The 17,650-nt window shown below is 41.7% G+C and overlaps 1 protein-coding gene across 6 annotated transcripts; it reads right to left on the reverse strand.

Annotated features, from left to right (window-relative positions):
• Window positions 1-1,133: 1,133 nt before the first annotated feature.
• Window positions 1,134-17,385, reverse strand: LOC107147460 (low affinity immunoglobulin gamma Fc region receptor II-b-like). Of its 6 annotated transcripts, none has more exons than XM_015491925.2 (8): window positions 17,165-17,382; window positions 12,174-12,194; window positions 10,206-10,463; window positions 8,425-8,679; window positions 7,626-7,748; window positions 5,951-6,091; window positions 3,214-3,251; window positions 1,134-3,086 (listed from the first exon to the last, which is right to left on the reverse strand). In XM_015491925.2, exons 1-8 carry the CDS (start codon window positions 17,274-17,276, stop codon window positions 3,006-3,008), a joined length of 1,029 nt encoding a protein of 342 aa, XP_015347411.1. In that variant the 5' UTR covers window positions 17,277-17,382; the 3' UTR covers window positions 1,134-3,005. The 6 variants fall into 6 exon arrangements, with proteins under 6 accessions (XP_015347411.1, XP_048666099.1, XP_048666098.1 ...); XM_048810142.1 differs by having other exon boundaries at window positions 6,035-6,091; window positions 17,165-17,381; XM_048810141.1 differs by lacking the exon at window positions 12,174-12,194 and having other exon boundaries at window positions 17,165-17,385.
• Between the last annotated feature and the right edge of the window lie 265 nt (window positions 17,386-17,650).

Genomic DNA, 17,650 nt, shown 5'->3' on the forward strand with positions numbered 1-17,650 from the left:
CCCTACCCCACCCCCAACACCGCCACCCTGCTTTTATTTTCTTCCTTTTGTTACTGGGAGGCACGACATCCTGCCCAGAGTAGGAAGAGACTAGGCTCCAGAAACATTTGAAGTCAAAGTGGTAGGAAAATGGGTTTACTCAAAGATAGCTGAGAAGGAAAATAGAAGAAACTTACTGGTTCAAAGTTTCCATATCTGAAAAGCTCTGGGACTAGGAAACCTTTTTAAGTGGGGAAAGGGAGCCAGACTTATTTAGGAAGGTAGATACACATTCAAGGGAGAATGGGTGATGTCTCAAGAGTGAGAAGCAGCCCTCACTTGGGGTGAGAGTCCAATATTTATAGAAGAGCTGTACTGGGGCTAGACAGGAGGCAGATCCAGGGTGGAGCTGCACAATTTCCTGCCAGTTTTCCTGCACTTTCGTGTTTCCCTTATTTTACAAGAGCATTGGCCACTGGGCCAAGGTTGTGGGCCAGGACATGGGCCAAGGTTTACAACTGTGTTTTCTGCATCTCAGTGGATTGATTTTGCCTTTCAAGATTCCATATTTCTCTCTCATTATTCTATATCTCTATCTCAGTAACACAATTATACTAAGATAAGCAATATTTAAGAATGCTCAACATTTTAAGAGTGTCAAAAAAGGGAACCCTAATATACTTTAGAAAGACATGCACATAAAAGACAATATGATAATATTCTTTGAGCCAGCCATTGTACTTCTCTAACCTGCAGAAATATATAAGCAATCAAATATATCATCTAAGATTGTTATTTATTATAGCATTGCCTATAACCAAGAAAATTTTGAAACATTTAAAATATTGGTTAAATAAAATATGGTATTTGTACTATGGAATATTATATAATCCTTAAAAAGAAAATACTCCTTTGGGGCTGGGGTTGTGGCTCAGTGGTAGAGCACTCAACTAGCATGTGTGAAGCACTGGGTTCGATCTCAGCACTGCATATGGAATAAAATGAAGGTCCATCAACAACTAAAACAAAAATTGAAAAAAGAAAATATTTCCTAAGAAAGAATTCCACAATATCTTATTAAACAAAATAAGCCAACTGCATAATTGTATGAAAAGTATGATCCCATGTACGGTCTTTTAAAAACTACACATATGTATTATATTACAAGTTTAATATATATAAATTCATAATGTAAACCAAAACTTCAACAATGGTCACTTATACAAAGGGGAAGAAGATTAAGGGGAGTAAGCACAAAAAGAAACCATTCACTTTTATTCTTTGTATTTCTGTATTATTTGAACTTGTGCTACAATGAGCATGAGTTTTTGCCTCATTTTTTTTTATGAACATGTAAACATATATAATATGAAGCAACTTTAAAAATACATAAACTTATTGTGGCAGACAGAAATGTGTTTTGATATATTAAATGTTAGCATTAATTATTTCTGGTTTGTGGATTTATACATGATATAAAATTTTGTTGCTGATCTGTATTTTAATTTATATAAAAGAATATATTATTAGTATGGTGAAAGAATTTACATATAAATAAAAGTAAAGAAGTTACTACTTTGTAATTTATAAATAAAGAAACAGACCCATGTATCTACAAAATCAGGCAAAGAAAATATATGAATAGGAAAATCACAAAAGAAGAAATATAAATGGTTAATAATCTTAAACTCTCTAAATTTTAAAGAATATAATTTGTCATAAAGTAAACCTTTAATAACTCACTAATTGTAATTAATGATTCTTATTATTACAACAATATATGCATAAGAAATCTGATTATGTGACCATAAAAAATGAGTATCACAGAAATCTATGGCCATTCCCAACAAAGTTCAAAATACTGAATGCAAGAACTTTTCACAATGATGCTGTTATATTCCACCAAAAAGGAAGCCTCTTCAAAGGGCACTCACTAAATCCCCAAGAAATCTGGCAGTCACAATTCTAACCTAGGAGGAATGGCTCCTCTGAGGTCAATAGCCCAGCAGGGAGTGCCCATTCCTCACAGAGGACTCACCTGAAGTTTGACTTTCTGAAAACTATTAATTACAAAACACAGTGATACTTTTGTTCTACATAGGATAAAAGGGAAGAGGACATGGAATAAGAATAGAAATTGAGTCAGGCACGGTAGCACAGGTCTTTAATCCCTGTGGCTGGGAAGGCTGAGGCAGGAGGATCTCAAGTTCAAAGCCAGCCTCAGCAACTTAGTGAGGCCCTAAGCAACTTAGTGAGAGCCTGTCTCAAAATGAAAAGTAAGAAGAGCTTGAGATGTACCCGAGTGGTTAAGCACTCATGGGTTAAATCCCCAGTACAAAAGAAAAAAAAAAGCAACAGAAGTTGAGCAGAAAAAAGGTCAGTTTTAACATTCTGAATCCACATTGTCTTCCACATCCTACCCATTTCTATCTTCCCCAGATTCTTATCATTGAAGAGAAATGGACCCCGGGGAGCTCAGTCTACACTCCCACCTATGTAGCCTTGAAAAAGTAAGCAACGTTGTTTACATAGTATTTCACTATAGAAGTAATACATGATCTCAACAGAGAAATAAGAATGAAAATTAAAATCACTGATAATTCCATCACCCTAAAATAATCACTTTTAATATCTTGGTATATGTTGGTCTCTTATCATTTCTGATGTCATACATTCTTATTTAAGCATTCTCATGTAACCTGTAACATAAGCGTTTTTTTTCCATGTTGCTACTATCTCTTAGTGACAGTAATTTTATTAGTGATATTGTGGCTGTGTGGACGTATAACCCAAGAGTCTTCATGTTGGGAAGTGCTGAGGCACAGATGGATTCAGTAGTCAGCCATTGGGGACCATATTTTCTGTTGGTTTCAGGACAGAAAACATGAGGACTCACAGAGGTAACTCTGGAATAGTCCTCCTGCAGTATTCCCTCCACCTCTCCAAGGGGGATTTAGGCCAGTAGACACCAGATCCTTGCTTCTTTTGAATCTCTTCCAGAAATACCAGGGGTAAGACAATGGAGACTAAATTCGGTTCTGATAATCTGGCTCTTCCTCTGGAGCTTCCGGGTGCATGAGAAGTGAATAAGTGATTGTGTTCTCAGCCTAGGAAAAGCAGAAACACGCAGTGGAGATCCACACGGAGAAGAGGTCATGGGACAAACAACAACAGAAGAGACAGCAGGGGAGAGGGAAGGGACAGAAGGAAAAGGAGGTGGCAGGGGTTACTCACTCCAGTTTTGGCAGCATCCTCAGAGTCAGTGACATTGGCTGTGGGCAAAAAGAAGACAAATAAGCCCAGGCACTGCTGGAGAAGAGGGCTTATTTGTGCAGCTGCCAAGGCTACAAAAGCAAAGCCCAAACCAGACCTGAGTCAAGGACTGCTGACCCCAGCTCAGGCCTGTAGACCAAGCCTCATTCACCCACCCTGGAGCCTCCCAGACTCAGCGGTCCCCACTGTCCACGCTGGCAAAGGAAAGCAGTCTTTGCACCACATTCTTTTTAGAGAATTGCTGAACTTTCCTAGAAGCAAATCAGGCAGATTTGGGGATCTGAGATATTGGGGAAGAGGATAGGGGTGTTCAGTATCAGAGTAAAATGAAGTCCAGATTTTTGAGGGCCACAGGCTTCAAAGAGGGAACACCAAAGCCATTTCTACATTGGCCAAATGCAATGCCTCTTCTTTGTGGACTTTGAAGAATCAGGTACACCACTGCTTCAAAAAGAAAAGAAAAAGTGAGGAAGAAAGAGGAGGGGAGAAAGAAAGGAAAGAAGTCAGAGAAGAAAGGAAGGCAGAAAAAAGATTCAAGAGAAAGACAGGATAAAAGGATGGAGGGAGGGAAATGAAGAAAGAAGATAGGAAGGCAAGAAAGGAGAAAGGGGGAAAGGAAGGAAGGAAAAGCAAGCAGTAGGCATGCGGCACACTCCTGTGGTCCCAGCAGCTGGGGACTTTGAGGCAGGAGTATTGCAAGTTCAGGACCAGCCTGGGCAACTTAATGAGAGTCTGTCTCAAAACATAAAAAAGACTGGGGATAAGGTTCAGTGATAGAGCACCCCTATGTCCAATCCCCAGTACCACAAAAAGACAAGAAAAAAAGGCAAGCAAGGGGCAGGGACAGAACTTTGTCTGATAAATATCCAAATTCCCACCTAACACTTTTCACACTGGAAAAGTGAAATTAGAGCAAAAACATGTGGGAATTTGGATATTTAATAAATAAATTTTAGCTGCAGGGTGGGCTGAACACTGGACCCTCACTCATCTGTTTCCTTATCACTTGTTTGCCTCAAGGCTGAACGCTCAACCCCCACCCTTCTGGTGGAAGAAACCCACATCTGGCCCCTGCCTGGTCTGCCTGAGGGCAGAAGATGACACCCTTAGCAATTACTGTGAGATCCAATCACTGTATGCCAACAAGGCAGCTTGCTGACCCAGAGACCCCACTAGATTTTGACTATAAAAACTCTCTCCTGCTGGGCACCCCTCTCTTGCTCTCTCTTTCTTCTCTGGCTCTCTCTCTCTCTCTCTCTCTCTCTCTCTCTCCTCTCTCCCTCTTTCTTCTCTCTCTCTCTCTCTCTCTCTCTCTCTCTCTCTCCTTCCTTCTCTGTTTATCAGACACCGCCTCAATAAAGATCTCTTGGTCCCTCCGAGTGTTGTGGTCACTTTCCTTGCTTTTTGAAAAGCAGCCTCAGTAATCTATAAATCATCATTTCCCTGGAAGTTGGGGAGGAGCCTGAGACAATGTCTCTAGTCTCTTCACGCACCCCCTGGACACAAAGAGCCCTTATTTGCTATGTTCCAAATTCTGGAACAAACCACTTTCGGAATTCTCCTTCTATTGCATTCCTCAACAATCCCAGCAACTTACTATACCTTTCTGGAAACCATCAGTTCCAGCGCTTGGCTGCATAGATGCCTCGTGAATTATTTATGCCAGAGTAGACAAAAACCAAACAATAAAGTGGTGAATCCAGCTGTGTTTGGATTTTTTTTCCTACATCTGGTTTGGCCCCAGATGTGGACTCAGGCCCACATCCCACGTGGCCTGGCCAAGAGACACACAGACCCTACTCAAAGTGCAGCTAGATGAGTAACAGATTGCTCAAGCTCTCAAATCTGTTGGCTCTGCTCTGAGTCATACTCCAGCCATCTGAGGTGAAATCTTCAAGGGCCTTTTCTTCCTGTCTGTTTTTGCTGTCACAGAAGCTGCAGTGAAAGCTCCAACCTCCTTTGTGCTCTGATTTTAACCACATTCAGGAAGTCTCCTGGAATATTGCTCATTTTACATACCTCCACCTGGGCCAGAGGTTGAATGGTCACTGGCTCTCAAAATGTCAGATCTATAAGGGCCCAGAGGTCACCTAGACCAACCCACTTCCTTTCTCAGTGAGGTGACTGAACTCCATCTGAGGGAGTGACGTTCTCAATATTCTATTGTATGATGATGACAGAACCAGGCCAATATTTAATAAACTAATGCAAGTGGACATCAGAATCAACCATTGCCCACAAAATAAAACCCACTAATGGCTCTGGTTCCCCCAGAATTTTCTGAAGCCCAAATCTCCTCTTAATATTCCACTAAGAGCTGAGTTTTACCATACCTATATATTTCTCAACAAATCTAAGCATTTTCCCCAAATCTCCCCCCTCCTTTCCTCTTAGACCCCTACCTCCTTAATCCTATTGGTCTTCATCTTACACCTTCTTACACCTATTCTTTGCCAACTTTGCCAGATCACAGGAAGATCCAAATATCTGATTTCTTGCTCTGCAAATTTTCCCAGATTCCTAGTCCCAGAAATTTGAATGCAGCCCTCCCTTCTCTATCTAAGACAGATGTTCCTTTTCTCTTCTCCAGTGAAACCCTCTTTGAGCCCAGGAGTTAGACTCAGAACTGGCCAAGGGATTTGAGCCCCTGCCCTCCTCCCACTGCCCCCTCCGTCTCCTGTGCTTAGGCTGAACTTACATAAGCCACTTGTTGCTGGCTCCGATCCATCTGGCAGCCCTGGGTGGAACATCACTGAGCCCCCAGAGGGAATGCTGTACTCACCTAGTTCCTCAGGGAGGGTGTCTCCCATTTCCCTGTGCTCAGGGTTTCCTGAGAGAGCTAGGAGGGGCACATAGGAGGTTAGTAGGATTATGAGGTGGGGCTTTAGTTCTCAGGACCAAGGACCAGGGGAGGATTGGGTTAGAACCAACATGACCCATCCCTCACATGTCCTCTCCTACCTACTCCCAGCTGCCCTGCCCAGGAACCACTCTGGCTTGTAAAGGCTAGTCAGGGAGCCTTTTAAGCCAATAATCCCATGGGGATTCCTAGGAGTGTCTTCCTTAGGCTTACTCTGCCTTTTAAAAGCATTCCTCTTTTTCTCGGTATCTCAGTACCTCCATGTTTATTTATTATCAGTAACTGGGGTCCTGCTATCAATGAATTGCAAAGTGTTTTGTGAGTTATTAGTAGTATTATTTTCTCTTTCTCAGTGGCCTACAGCACCCTTTTCTCTTTCCTTGAGCACTATCCTAGCCACAAAATTCCCCATTTCTATATCTTGGCCTCTGTGCCAGGAACGTTCTTCTAGGCCTCTTTGCCTAGCTAATTGCTACCCCAAACATCACCTCCTCTACTGTGGTAATTTCTCATATATATGTGCCTTCTACTATCTATTAGGCATTGTTATGAGAGCTTAATCCTTATTCATTGTCAAAATAATTCCATGAGGTGGGTCCTATTAGTATCCCCATTTTCCAGATAAGGAAACCGAGGAACAGAAAAGTTGAGCAATTTACCCAAGGTCATATTGCTGCTGAGCTAGCTGTGAGCTAAAATTTGAATCCATGTAGTCTGGTCCCAGTCTGTACCTCAATCACTAAAATATAGTGTCTCCCCATGAGAACTTCTCTAACTGCCCCAGAATGGACTGGCTGCTATAGTTTGAATCTTGAGTGTCTCCCAAAGACCCTTGTGTTAAACCTTTGGTCCCTAGAACAGTGGTACTGGGAGGTGGTGGAACCTTTCAGAGGTGGGCCTAGTGGGAGGTCTACAGTTCATTGGGGGTGTGTCTTTGATTTGCTATAGACACATATTCCCAGTCTCTTCCTTGCTTCTTGCTTTCTGACCACGAGATGTTCCTACTGTGATGTGCTGCCTTGTCACAGGCCCAAAGCAATAGAGCCAACTGATCATAGACTGAAACCTCCAAAACTGTGAACCAAAATGAACCTTTACAAACTGATTATCTCAGGTATGTCATTATAGTGATAAAGCTAACTAATACACTGGGTTATGGTGCCCCATTTATATCACTAGAGAGCCTTTTCATTTCTCTGTCATTGTTCTTACTCCATCTTACAATTATTTATTTGTACTTCTGTCTTCCCCACACTGCTGAGTACTCCTGAAGTCAGGAACTAGACTTCTTTATCTTGGCATCATCTACAGTGTCTAACACAGTGCTTGACACAAAAACAAGTTCATTTGAGCCTTGCTGAATGGATAAATTAATAAATGAATGAATGAATAAAATAGAGCTGTATCTGAATGTTAAGGATTTGCTAGTTCAAATATAGGGGTTCCAGCAATATCTAGGGTTAGGGCCTCTTCTAAGCAGGAACTAATAACAAAATCAAGGAAAACCACAAACCTGAAGTCCGCTTTCGCTTGAGGTAGATCGTGACTACTACAATAGCCACAATGGCTACTACAACAATCCCGATAACCACAGGCACAATGATCATTTCCAGTAAAGGGTGGGTCGACTTGAGCCCTAGGGAAAACAGATCTGAGAACATGCTCCTTGTTCTCACTACCACCCTCTCACCCTCCTCCAGCAGGATGGTCCAGTGCCCGTCACCTGAAGCTCTTCTTTGACTAAGTCATCCACAGGTATAATACTTCACCCCACAACCTCATCCGCCCAGAGTTTTTATGGCTGAACTTGGGTCTCCCCCTTATTCAAGTTTCTCCACCAAACTAATAAAGGTATACTAGTGAGTGTCTAAGAGGAGAGGGACAGTGCTCAGGGGCAGTGGGGACTGTGGGCATGAAGCCTCCTACTGTCCAGAACATGCCAGGCCTTCAAGAGGAAATGGTCAAAACATGGGACATGAGAAAAATCGAGGTGAACTTTAGCTCTTAGCAATTTCCAGGAGTTTAAGGAACCTCTGTATCAATGAGAGAGCTCTATTTCACTACTATTCTCAGTATGGTACCTATGTTTCAAAGTGGGACGACAGCCTTGTCACTTATCACCCAGGAACTGGGGGCTCTTAGCTCTGGCTCCTACTCCTTCCCACCGGTTTCAACAAGGCCTCTACAACTCTCTCCTTTGTCTCAGCACCCAACTTTGCTACCATAGCATTTCTCAGATCTCCATGTGGTCTATATGATTTTAACCTAACCCCTGTGCAACCCTTCCCTACATTTTAACAGAGTTCCCATACTTTGGACAGTGATGGTCACAGATTTTGATGAGTACGGCGTCCTCCCTACACTTCCTCTGCAGGAGTAATCACCACTGTGACTGCGGTTTGCTGACAGGATGGAGAAGTTGGCATTGAAATGGGAAAACTGCTTGGAATTTCCATTCTGGTAGAATGTGATCTTGTTCAGAGGGTTGTTCTTCCAGCTGTGACACCTCAAAACAATGGTGTCCCCCTCCTGGAACACCAGTTGAGAGGTCTGGAGCAGCAGCCAGTCTGAAAAAACACAAAAGGACAACAGGATCCAGGATGTCATGGCTCAACTCTGAGACTCAGGCCATCACTACTGGTGGAATATGATGTGCAGAGGGAAGGGCTTAAGTTTGGAATCAGGCAGTTTAATCTCTAATTTTGGATTCATTCATTTATGAGCTCTGGATTCTTGGGAAATTTTTAACTCTTCTGGGCCTCAGTTTCTCATCTGTGCAAACAGGCATTATAACACTATGCATCTAACAGTTTCTTGAACACAGCCAGTATTCCGAACACACTCATCTTCTCTGTTCTTTCCTGGGAGAAGGCAGCTGCAGTGCTCTCCTGTCAAGGACACAAGAGACTTGGATATATAGTCCCTTCCCTAGGGGAGGAAGGGAGGAACTCAGTCTGACTGAGAAAAGGACATTTGAGGACAATGCAGCAGATCCATGTTTCAGAAATAACAGAAATTCTTAAACCTCCAACGAATGTCAGTTTACTTGATAAATATTAATAAATGTACAGCCTCAGTTCAATAGGATCTCTGAAGGCAATATCACAGGTGAACTGTGACCTTGCTGTACATTTTTTGAGGATATTTGGGAATAAGGTAATGGGAGGTGCCTAATGAAGAGTAACAGTAACAATAGTCATTGTTTGTTTGCTTTTGTGGTACTGGAGATTAAACCCAGGAGTGCTCTACCACTGAGCTACACCCAGCCCTTTTTATATTTTATTTTGAGACAGAGTCTTACTAAGTTTCCCAGGCTGGCCTCAAACTTGTGAGCCTATTGCCTCAGCCTCCAGAGTTGCTGGGATTACAGGCAAGTGCCACCATGCCTGGCTAGCAATAGATGTTGTGATCACATAGTGGCTCTTTATAGAGAGCCTACGATTTTGTCATTGATCTGTTCAGCAAACATTTATTAAGCCCTGCCCTATCTCAGGTACTGGAAATACACAGATGGAAGGAGACGGAGGGCACCCAGCACTATGAGAGGTACAGAGATCAGGGAAATGATAATTCTCTCCAGAATATGACAAGTGAGGCATTAGTATACGCATTGTTCAGATGAGGAAACTGAAACTTAAGCATTAGATGAATTCATCAGATTTATATGGCTAGTAGTTTCCAGGGTCAGGATTCAGTCATAGCCTGTGTTATTGTTGTTGTTGTTTTTTGCTTGCTTGCCTGCTTTCTAATTTATTTTTGCTCTACCATAAAAAATGGAAGGGTTTTTGTGATGAAGGGACTTCCTTCTGCTTCTCTCACACTCAGCTGTGTGTCTGTGGCTTTTGGCACCCTCTTGCTCAATCAGGACTATTGCAAAAATTAATCATTCATATACGCTGAGAAATTTCTTAGGAACTTGGACCTCCACCCGACATACAAAGTAAAAAGGTGGGTGAAAAGGGAAATGACTGGGCAAACAAGCACCTCATGTTGATGTTTCCCAGTAAACAGACCACCTCCCTTTTCCACAAACCTCTGCAGTGTAAGCAGATTCAATCTCTCCAAGGCCCCTCCCTGAACTTCCTCTACTGACCAGAAAATACATCCAGATGCACGGGGTCACTGAGGCTTGTCTTGTCCATTTGACACCGGTACTCCCCATTGTTATTGTTCTTGGCCTTAAACTTGTAGCTGGGCTGAGTCTGGCCTGGGATGAGGCTCCCATTGTGGAACCACTGAGTAGAGTGGTGGTTCTCAGGATTGCGGGTCCCTTGACATTTCAGTGTCACATTGTCTTCCTGCAGCACCTGGATCCATGGGGGCTCAAGTTTCACCACAGCCTTCGGGAGATCTATGGAGGGGCAGAGAGAGGAGACAGTTTGAGCAAAGGGAACCTCAAAAGCCTAAGCAGACTTTGAATCCCAAAGAAGTATCTTTATTCCTATTGGGGGCACCAAGAGTAGAATCAGGCCCAGGAGGCTTTGGCAACTGAAGGCATTTCTTATTACTCATACAACCCACCACCAGGAGCCCAGGGAACTCAACTGATTCTCAGAAGGAGAGGGCAAGAGGAAAAAGGGAAGCCAGTTGTGGTGGAACATGCCTGTAATCCCACCTACTTAGGAAGCTAAAGCAGGAGGATCACAAACTTGAGGCCAGCCTGGGCAACTTAGCAAGACCTTGTCTCAAAATAAAGTAAAATATTAAAAGGGCTGGGGGTGTAGCTTAGAGGTAGAGCACCCCTGAGTATAATCCCTATACTAAAAAACAAAAAGGGAGGGCATGGAAAAGGAGAGAAGCAGGCAAGGTAAATACCCTAAAAATAAATAACATGCCAAGAAATATCCTAACAGATTGTTCTATCTATCTATCTATCTATCTATCTATCTATCTATCTATCTTTATCTCTCTGGATGTTCACTTTGCTCCCCTATAAACTGAGGCACATTTGGACACTAGTGATACATTTTTTCCAAAGCTTCGTCTAGACAAGAGGGGACATCTGGCAAGTGGAGATGTCAGACATAAGAGTTAGAGATCAGGTTTCTGTTGCAATCTGATGTCATTCCTTATCCTTAAATAGGAGGTCAGAATGGCCAGGTCTCATACTCAAGCATATAGGAGTTTCTGTGTTCTCAGAAGAATAAAGAGAGGAAGAAAAGCTAGAGGGTCAGTCCTGGGGGTGGGAGGAGGTTGAATGTACAGATGAAGAACTACCTGGCAGAGGTCACTCCAACAAAGCTCTCTCTGTCAAGAGAACAGGACTTGAAACCCTCAGATCCACTCAAAGTAAAGAATTTAACAACATGAGACAGTCTATGCATATCATATTATTCTGTATGTCCTTGAATTTTATTTGGAGAGAGGAAACTTGTTTTCTAATGAGGTTTTTAAAAGAAAAATTATATTTTGATATAATGCATAATAACTACACATATTTATGGAGTACATGTGATACTTTAATACATATATACAATGGATAACGATCAGATCAGAATAATTGACATATCCATCACTTCAAACATTCATCATTTCTTTGTGTTGGAAACATTCAAAATCCTTTCAACTAGCTATTTTGAAATACACAACTAATCACATTGCTAACCATAGTTTCCTTTCTGTTGTGAAACCCTAGAAATTATTTCTCCTATCTAACCATACTTTCTAACTGTATCTCAGTACCCATTAAATATCCTCTCTCCATTCTACCCCCTCCCTTATCCTTCCCAGGTTCTGGGAAGTAACTACAATTCTACTCTACTTCTTCAAGATCAACTTTTAAGAAATTCTTGAGTTTTTTGTTTTGTTTTGTTTTTTAGTTGAGAGAGGATAAAATTTATATTTTCTGTGACAATGTTTGTAACATCTCACAGTAATAGAACCAGAAGGGTTGAAGCACCCACCCCCTTCCTCCTTGGAGAGAAGAAGCACGGACAGGGCATCTCTGGGAGCGATGACCCTTTCCTGGATCCGACCTAGTACAGAAGTTGGTTGTTGGTCTATTCAGAGTGCCTCCAGACAGAACATTGGGGCAGGGAGAGAATGTAGGTAGAGTACTTACCAGGTATCCCAGCAACAGGAGCTGTAAGAAAGAAAGCAAAGATCAATCAGGACCTGAACCCCCACAATGAACAGCCTGCCCAGAGTTCTTTCACCCTTAGTCCAACCCTCAGCCCACACATCCCTAGATGCATTTTGAAAAGTACTGAGAGCTCCCTCCCTAATAACAGAAAGAAAAGAAGGAAGAAAGGAAGGAAGGAAGGAAGGAAGGAAGGAAGGAAGGAAGGAGATACAAATCACTGTCTTATTTATTTATTTTTACATCATTGTTTGGCTTAACACTTGACTGATTAAAATAAAAATACAACAGTAATCCCAGGCAGGAAGATCACAAGTTGGAAGCCACTCTCAGCAACTTAGCAAGATCCTTTCTTAAAATAAAGAAGAAAAAGGGCTGGGGGTGTAGCTTAGTGGTACAGCCTTCACTGTGTTCAATCCTCAATAGTGCAAAATACAAATAAATAAATTTGAAAAATAAAACAAAGTAAAAATGCCTCTGGAAAGTTCCCTGTTGGACTTTACATATGATTTATGCTTCTGTGTAAATGATTTTGCCAGTCTATCTGTTCTTTCGCCAAGGAGTGTATAGAGATTACATATTGTCCATGATCATTGTAGAAAAATGGAAAATAGGCATGATAAAAATATTATTACCTTGGCAATATACCCTGTGGAATTTTCCCCATGAAAACATACACATATGTTTACATACAGACATACATAAATAGTAAATGAGAAAATAAACTATTTAAAAAGTATTCTCTTACCTAATTTTTCACTAAGCAATATAAAATCCACTACATTAATCTGTCTTCATATTGATTTCTTCTTCTTCTTCTTCTTCTTCTTTTTTTTTGATAGTACTAGAGTTTGAACATGGTAGGCAAGTGCTTTACCACTGGTGCTACTGAGCTGCACTCCCAGTCCTTTTATTTTATTTTGAGGAAGAGTCTTATTAAGTTGCCCAGGCTGGCCTAAAACTTGTGATCCTCCTGCCTCAACCTCCCCTGAAGCTAAAATTATAGACATGCACCACCATGCTAAGTCTATGTTGTCATTTTTAACAATTGCATTCTGTCCTACTATTTGGGTCTCCAATGATTTATTTTACATTTCTGCTGCTTGATAATTAAACCTTCCAGATTCTTGCTATTAGGCAAATCTGAAAGGAGAAAGAGTGTGCAAAAGGACACCAGATCTGTGTTTTCATGTGCAGGCATGTGGAATGACACTGGGTTAGGGAAAGAACTTCCCAATTGGAGGCAAAATAGGGGCCAGGAAGGGCCAGGAAAACTGAATGGAAGTGGATTTGTGGGCACCATCATTGAGTGAAGAGCAAAGCAGGGTCCTTATATGAATTAGAGCCCAATGCCTATGCCTGTGTAGGGCATGTTTATGTGTCCATCTGTTTCAGGGGGGTTTCCTCTTATATTTGGACTGAGAGAAAGTCAAGAGGCTTTCAAAATATGTGTGTACTTTCAGGGACAAACACATGGAATGTAAGTGAAGCAGAAGCAAGGAACCAGGAACGGGCACTGTGGAGAGTTGGCCTGGGAGTTTGGAGAACCAGATGCTCGTCCTGATGTTACTACATCTCTAATATGTACACTTAGACCCACTGTGCTGTTCCTTTGCAATCCAAAGCTAATCAACAAAACTGCATTGAATTCCTCCTGTCCCACAATACATTCTGTGTTCACCTAAAGTTCACCTGAAAGATCTTAAGTCCCTGTCCCCCACTGAAACCAACAGTCTAATGGTCGAGATAAGCATATGTATAATTTAATGTAAAAGATATTGCTTCATGACATTGGAGGAGTGTGGATAAAATACTATGGAGATTCAGAGGAGAAAAAGATCCTAAGACTTGGCAGAATTTGGAGTTGGTAAGAAGGAGAATCCCACAGAGGAGCTCATAATCATCATGTACATTCAAGGACTGATAAGATTTTGACATGTAGAGAGAGGAGATATTATTCTATGGGAAGGACTGGAAGGTAATTGGCAAAATTTCTAGAACATTCCAAGCCAATTTCTACTTCATTTCTTATCTCTGCCAAAGCACTTCTGATAATGAGGAACAAAGCTAAAAATCTAGGTAGGAACATACTTTGGAGGGCTCCTAATGCCAAAATGTGTGGCAATGGGTAAAAGCACAGAAAGAGTTTAAATGTTGACTTTGCCACTGCCAAGTGACCTTGAACAAAATGACTTTCAGTTTCCTTGCTTGTAAAGGAGATAATGACAGTGGCACCTACTTCATAGGGTTATTATAAGGATTAAATAAGAGGATAATCCAGATAAGACTTGGCATACAGTAAGTTTAAAATAAATATAAATTAACTTTTATGTTTGCTCTTTAGTTCAACGAACAGTGGAGAGTCACTCAGAATGTTCAAATTGGAGCCCAAAGTGCTGTGTCAGATGAATTGGAACAGGGGAAGTAGAAAGAGATTAGTTAAGAAAGAGACAATTATTGTGATCCCAAATACACATGGGTGACCTGTCCAATATCCGGCTTCATTATTCCATGACCTACTCATCCCCAGTGAATGATTATACAACTTAGCACACCTGCCCAACGTTATACCCAGAAACCATCATCACCAGAAGCCATACTGATTTCAAAAATCACAAAATCATATATCCCATGCTTCAATCACGACCTCCTCTCCTTCCACTTCATCTGCTCAAGTACAGCTCCCATAATCATCTTGACCTCATCAAAAATCCCAAAGCATTTACTCTACCACTCTATTCCTAAGCCCACACTTGCCTGTATCTCCCCCATCTATCTTAGATTTGATGATTCATCATTATAATAATCTCATTGCAAATCCCCTCAAATCCCTTGCCCTTTTCTGTCTCAATCAAACGCACATGTATTTTCCATATATTTATTTGTTCAGTTGGTTTGACAGTAGGAAGTAAAGAAGAGGGTACAGATCTTAGAGAAAGAACAGAGAAGTTGGCACCTAATAAGATGATATAAGTGGATGACATAAGTGGATGACCAGGGAAAAGGTGGTTGTGCTCATGCACATATAAATATTAGAAGGATACAAATATTTATAAGAGGAAGATGGCAAGTTAGACTTTTAATATATTTTGTTTCTGAGCTCTCAAACATTCAGAGATGTCCAATTAACAGAATATGAAATTATATAAATTATATAATTATATAAATTGTATATGTGTATATATAAAAGTAAACAAGAGAAATAGGAAAGGAAAGAGAAAGATCTTATACTTTAGGTCAGCAAAACTGTCTTATCATGTTCACTGATAAGTCCCCAAGTCCTAGAAGAGTGTGTGCCACATAGAATTAACATGAGGTTTAAACAAGGCAGTCTGAGAATTAGCAGAAGCAAAGGTGTTATAAATGAAGTACATTCACACATTGCCTGGCTGTAGAGGAGAATCTATTGAAGGCACAATGAGGAACATGGTTAAGAAGGGTAGAATCGGAGCTTTTCCACTAGGCAATGGACCAACACTGAAGGCATGTATGAGTGCAGTGAGTCAGCCATAGCTGTACTTGAAGATGCTGTGACTTCATCATGAAAGGACGAGAGGGGAGTTAGGAGCAATCAAGACACAACAAAAGGTGATATAAAATTGTCATCAAGTGGTGCTGGAGATATAGCTCAGTTGGCAGAGTGCTTGCTTCACATGCACAAGGCCCTGGGTTCAATCCCCAGCACCACACACACACAAAAAAAATTGTCATCAAGTAATGATGAGATGATGACCTAAACATGGATTACCAGATTACCAGAAAAGAATGAAAAAGATAAGAGTAGATACTCAGTGATTTAGCAAAAGGCAAATGGAAGAAAACACCAAAAATCTTTCCCAAGAGTCCTGCCCAAGTTACTGGCACTATTAGCACAAAACAGAAGCACACCACCTCTCTAGGTCAGCCTTCCCACATAATAAATGAGAGGATTCAGTGCTCACCTTACATCTATTCTACTATAATCCACTCAAGGGGAAATTCTTTCTCTTTACCTCTGCCTCCTGCAGCCCTATATCCTCCAGCATTGAGAACTGAGCTCTCCTAGAGCTGACTGGATTTCATTATCAGTCATAGCAGTAACTTGGGGGAGCTGCCCTTATGTGTTTAGGGTTGAAGCCCTAGGAATTGAGCTAGAGGAAACAGTTCTGCCATTAGGGGTCCCTCCGGCTTCCCCTAGGCTCTTACAACCACTTAGCACCATCACTTCCTGTCCCCTGGTCTACACCTGAGAACATGATCAGAAAATGGTCTTCTCACCTGGCTTAGCACACTGGCTTTCTCACTGATCAGAGCTAGGACCCACACCATGGTCTATGCAGCACCATGGTCTATGCAGTGAAAGGAGGCATGCGTGGTTTCTCTGATTCCACAATTGCTGATTCCAGAATTGCCCAGTTTTGTGGATTCTCTGGGCCCTGGTTCCCTGGAAAACTCAGATCCACCTATGCTTCTGCCCAGGGGGTCTCCTTTTGTGTTAAGAAAATGGGCTTTTGCCACATTTAGAGGTGAGGAGAGTGGCCATTGTCACCCCACAAAATGCATCTTAGAGCTTCCTTCACACCCATCTAAGGTAGCATTAGCTTAAGATTTAGTCCTATGTAAAACACAAATTTAAAGGGAAATACTATGGCCACCCATTTGCCACTCAGGTAGGTATAGGTTACTGTATTTCCTTGGGCAGATTCTGATGTTGAGGATGGCAGAGCATTCGGAGCCCAGGGACCCAGTGAAATTGACTAAAAGATAGTTAAGAAAAAAAAAAAAAAAAGACCAACCAGAAAAAAAAAGAAAAAAGAAAAAAAAAAAAGCCTTGCCAACTTTGATTTTTCTAAGGGTTGTTAGAGTTTGATCTACTTGCCTCCATGCACCTGATTTTCCCAACACGCTTCCCATGTCACTGTCATCCCCTATCCAAGCTCAGTCCCAACCCAGGTATTCCTGTTTTTGTCTCCCTTCTGTGAGCCCCGACTCACCCAGAAATAGCACAGCTGTCCACAGTAGCATAGGGCCCAGAGTCTGTGAAGGCTTGGAGTCAGCCCAGTCACTCCCAGTGGCAAGAAGAGGTAGGAACAAGGGGACTCCCATCACCCCCTAGAATAAGTTGGTTCCAACAGCACAGGCTTCTCTCCAGGTTTGGCAAATTCCAACAGAGGACAAACCAATTCTGAAGTTCAAAAGAGGAAGTGAAAAGAAACGGTCTACTTAGTCCTAGGCTCCTCCCCTTCCACCCTCTTTCTTTTCAACTGCTCCCTCCCAGAAGATTCAGGCTTTCCCAGAATGAGTCTGGATCAGTTCAAGTCACCGAAATTTTAGAAAATGGGAAGCAACTTCCTTTTTCTGGGGCAATAGCTGGCCTCGGCCTTTGAGAGAAAGAGGGAAATGGCCTCCCTAACTCGGCTTAGAACTTCTTAACCTCAGTCCCCATCCTCCTCAGAAAAGATAATTGAGAAGAATATACA

Source organism: Marmota marmota, unplaced genomic scaffold (genome assembly GCF_001458135.2).
Source record: "Marmota marmota marmota unplaced genomic scaffold, marMar, whole genome shotgun sequence".
NCBI classification, from domain to species: Eukaryota; Metazoa; Chordata; class Mammalia; order Rodentia; family Sciuridae; genus Marmota; species Marmota marmota.

Bases quoted from the DNA above. Each gene is read 5' to 3' on its own strand.
- LOC107147460 (XM_015491925.2), bottom strand. From the start codon at position 17,276: ATGGGAGTCCCCTTGTTCCTACCTCTTCTTGCCACTGGGAGTGACTGG. The intron at 10,464-12,173 runs GTAAGTACTCTA...GCCCCTCCATAG, and splicing joins TCCTGTTGCTGGGATACCTG to ATCTCCCGAAGGCTGTGGTG. The intron at 3,087-3,213 runs GTGAGTAACCCC...TGCTTTTCCTAG, and splicing joins AGGATGCTGCCAAAACTGGA to GCTGAGAACACAATCACTTA.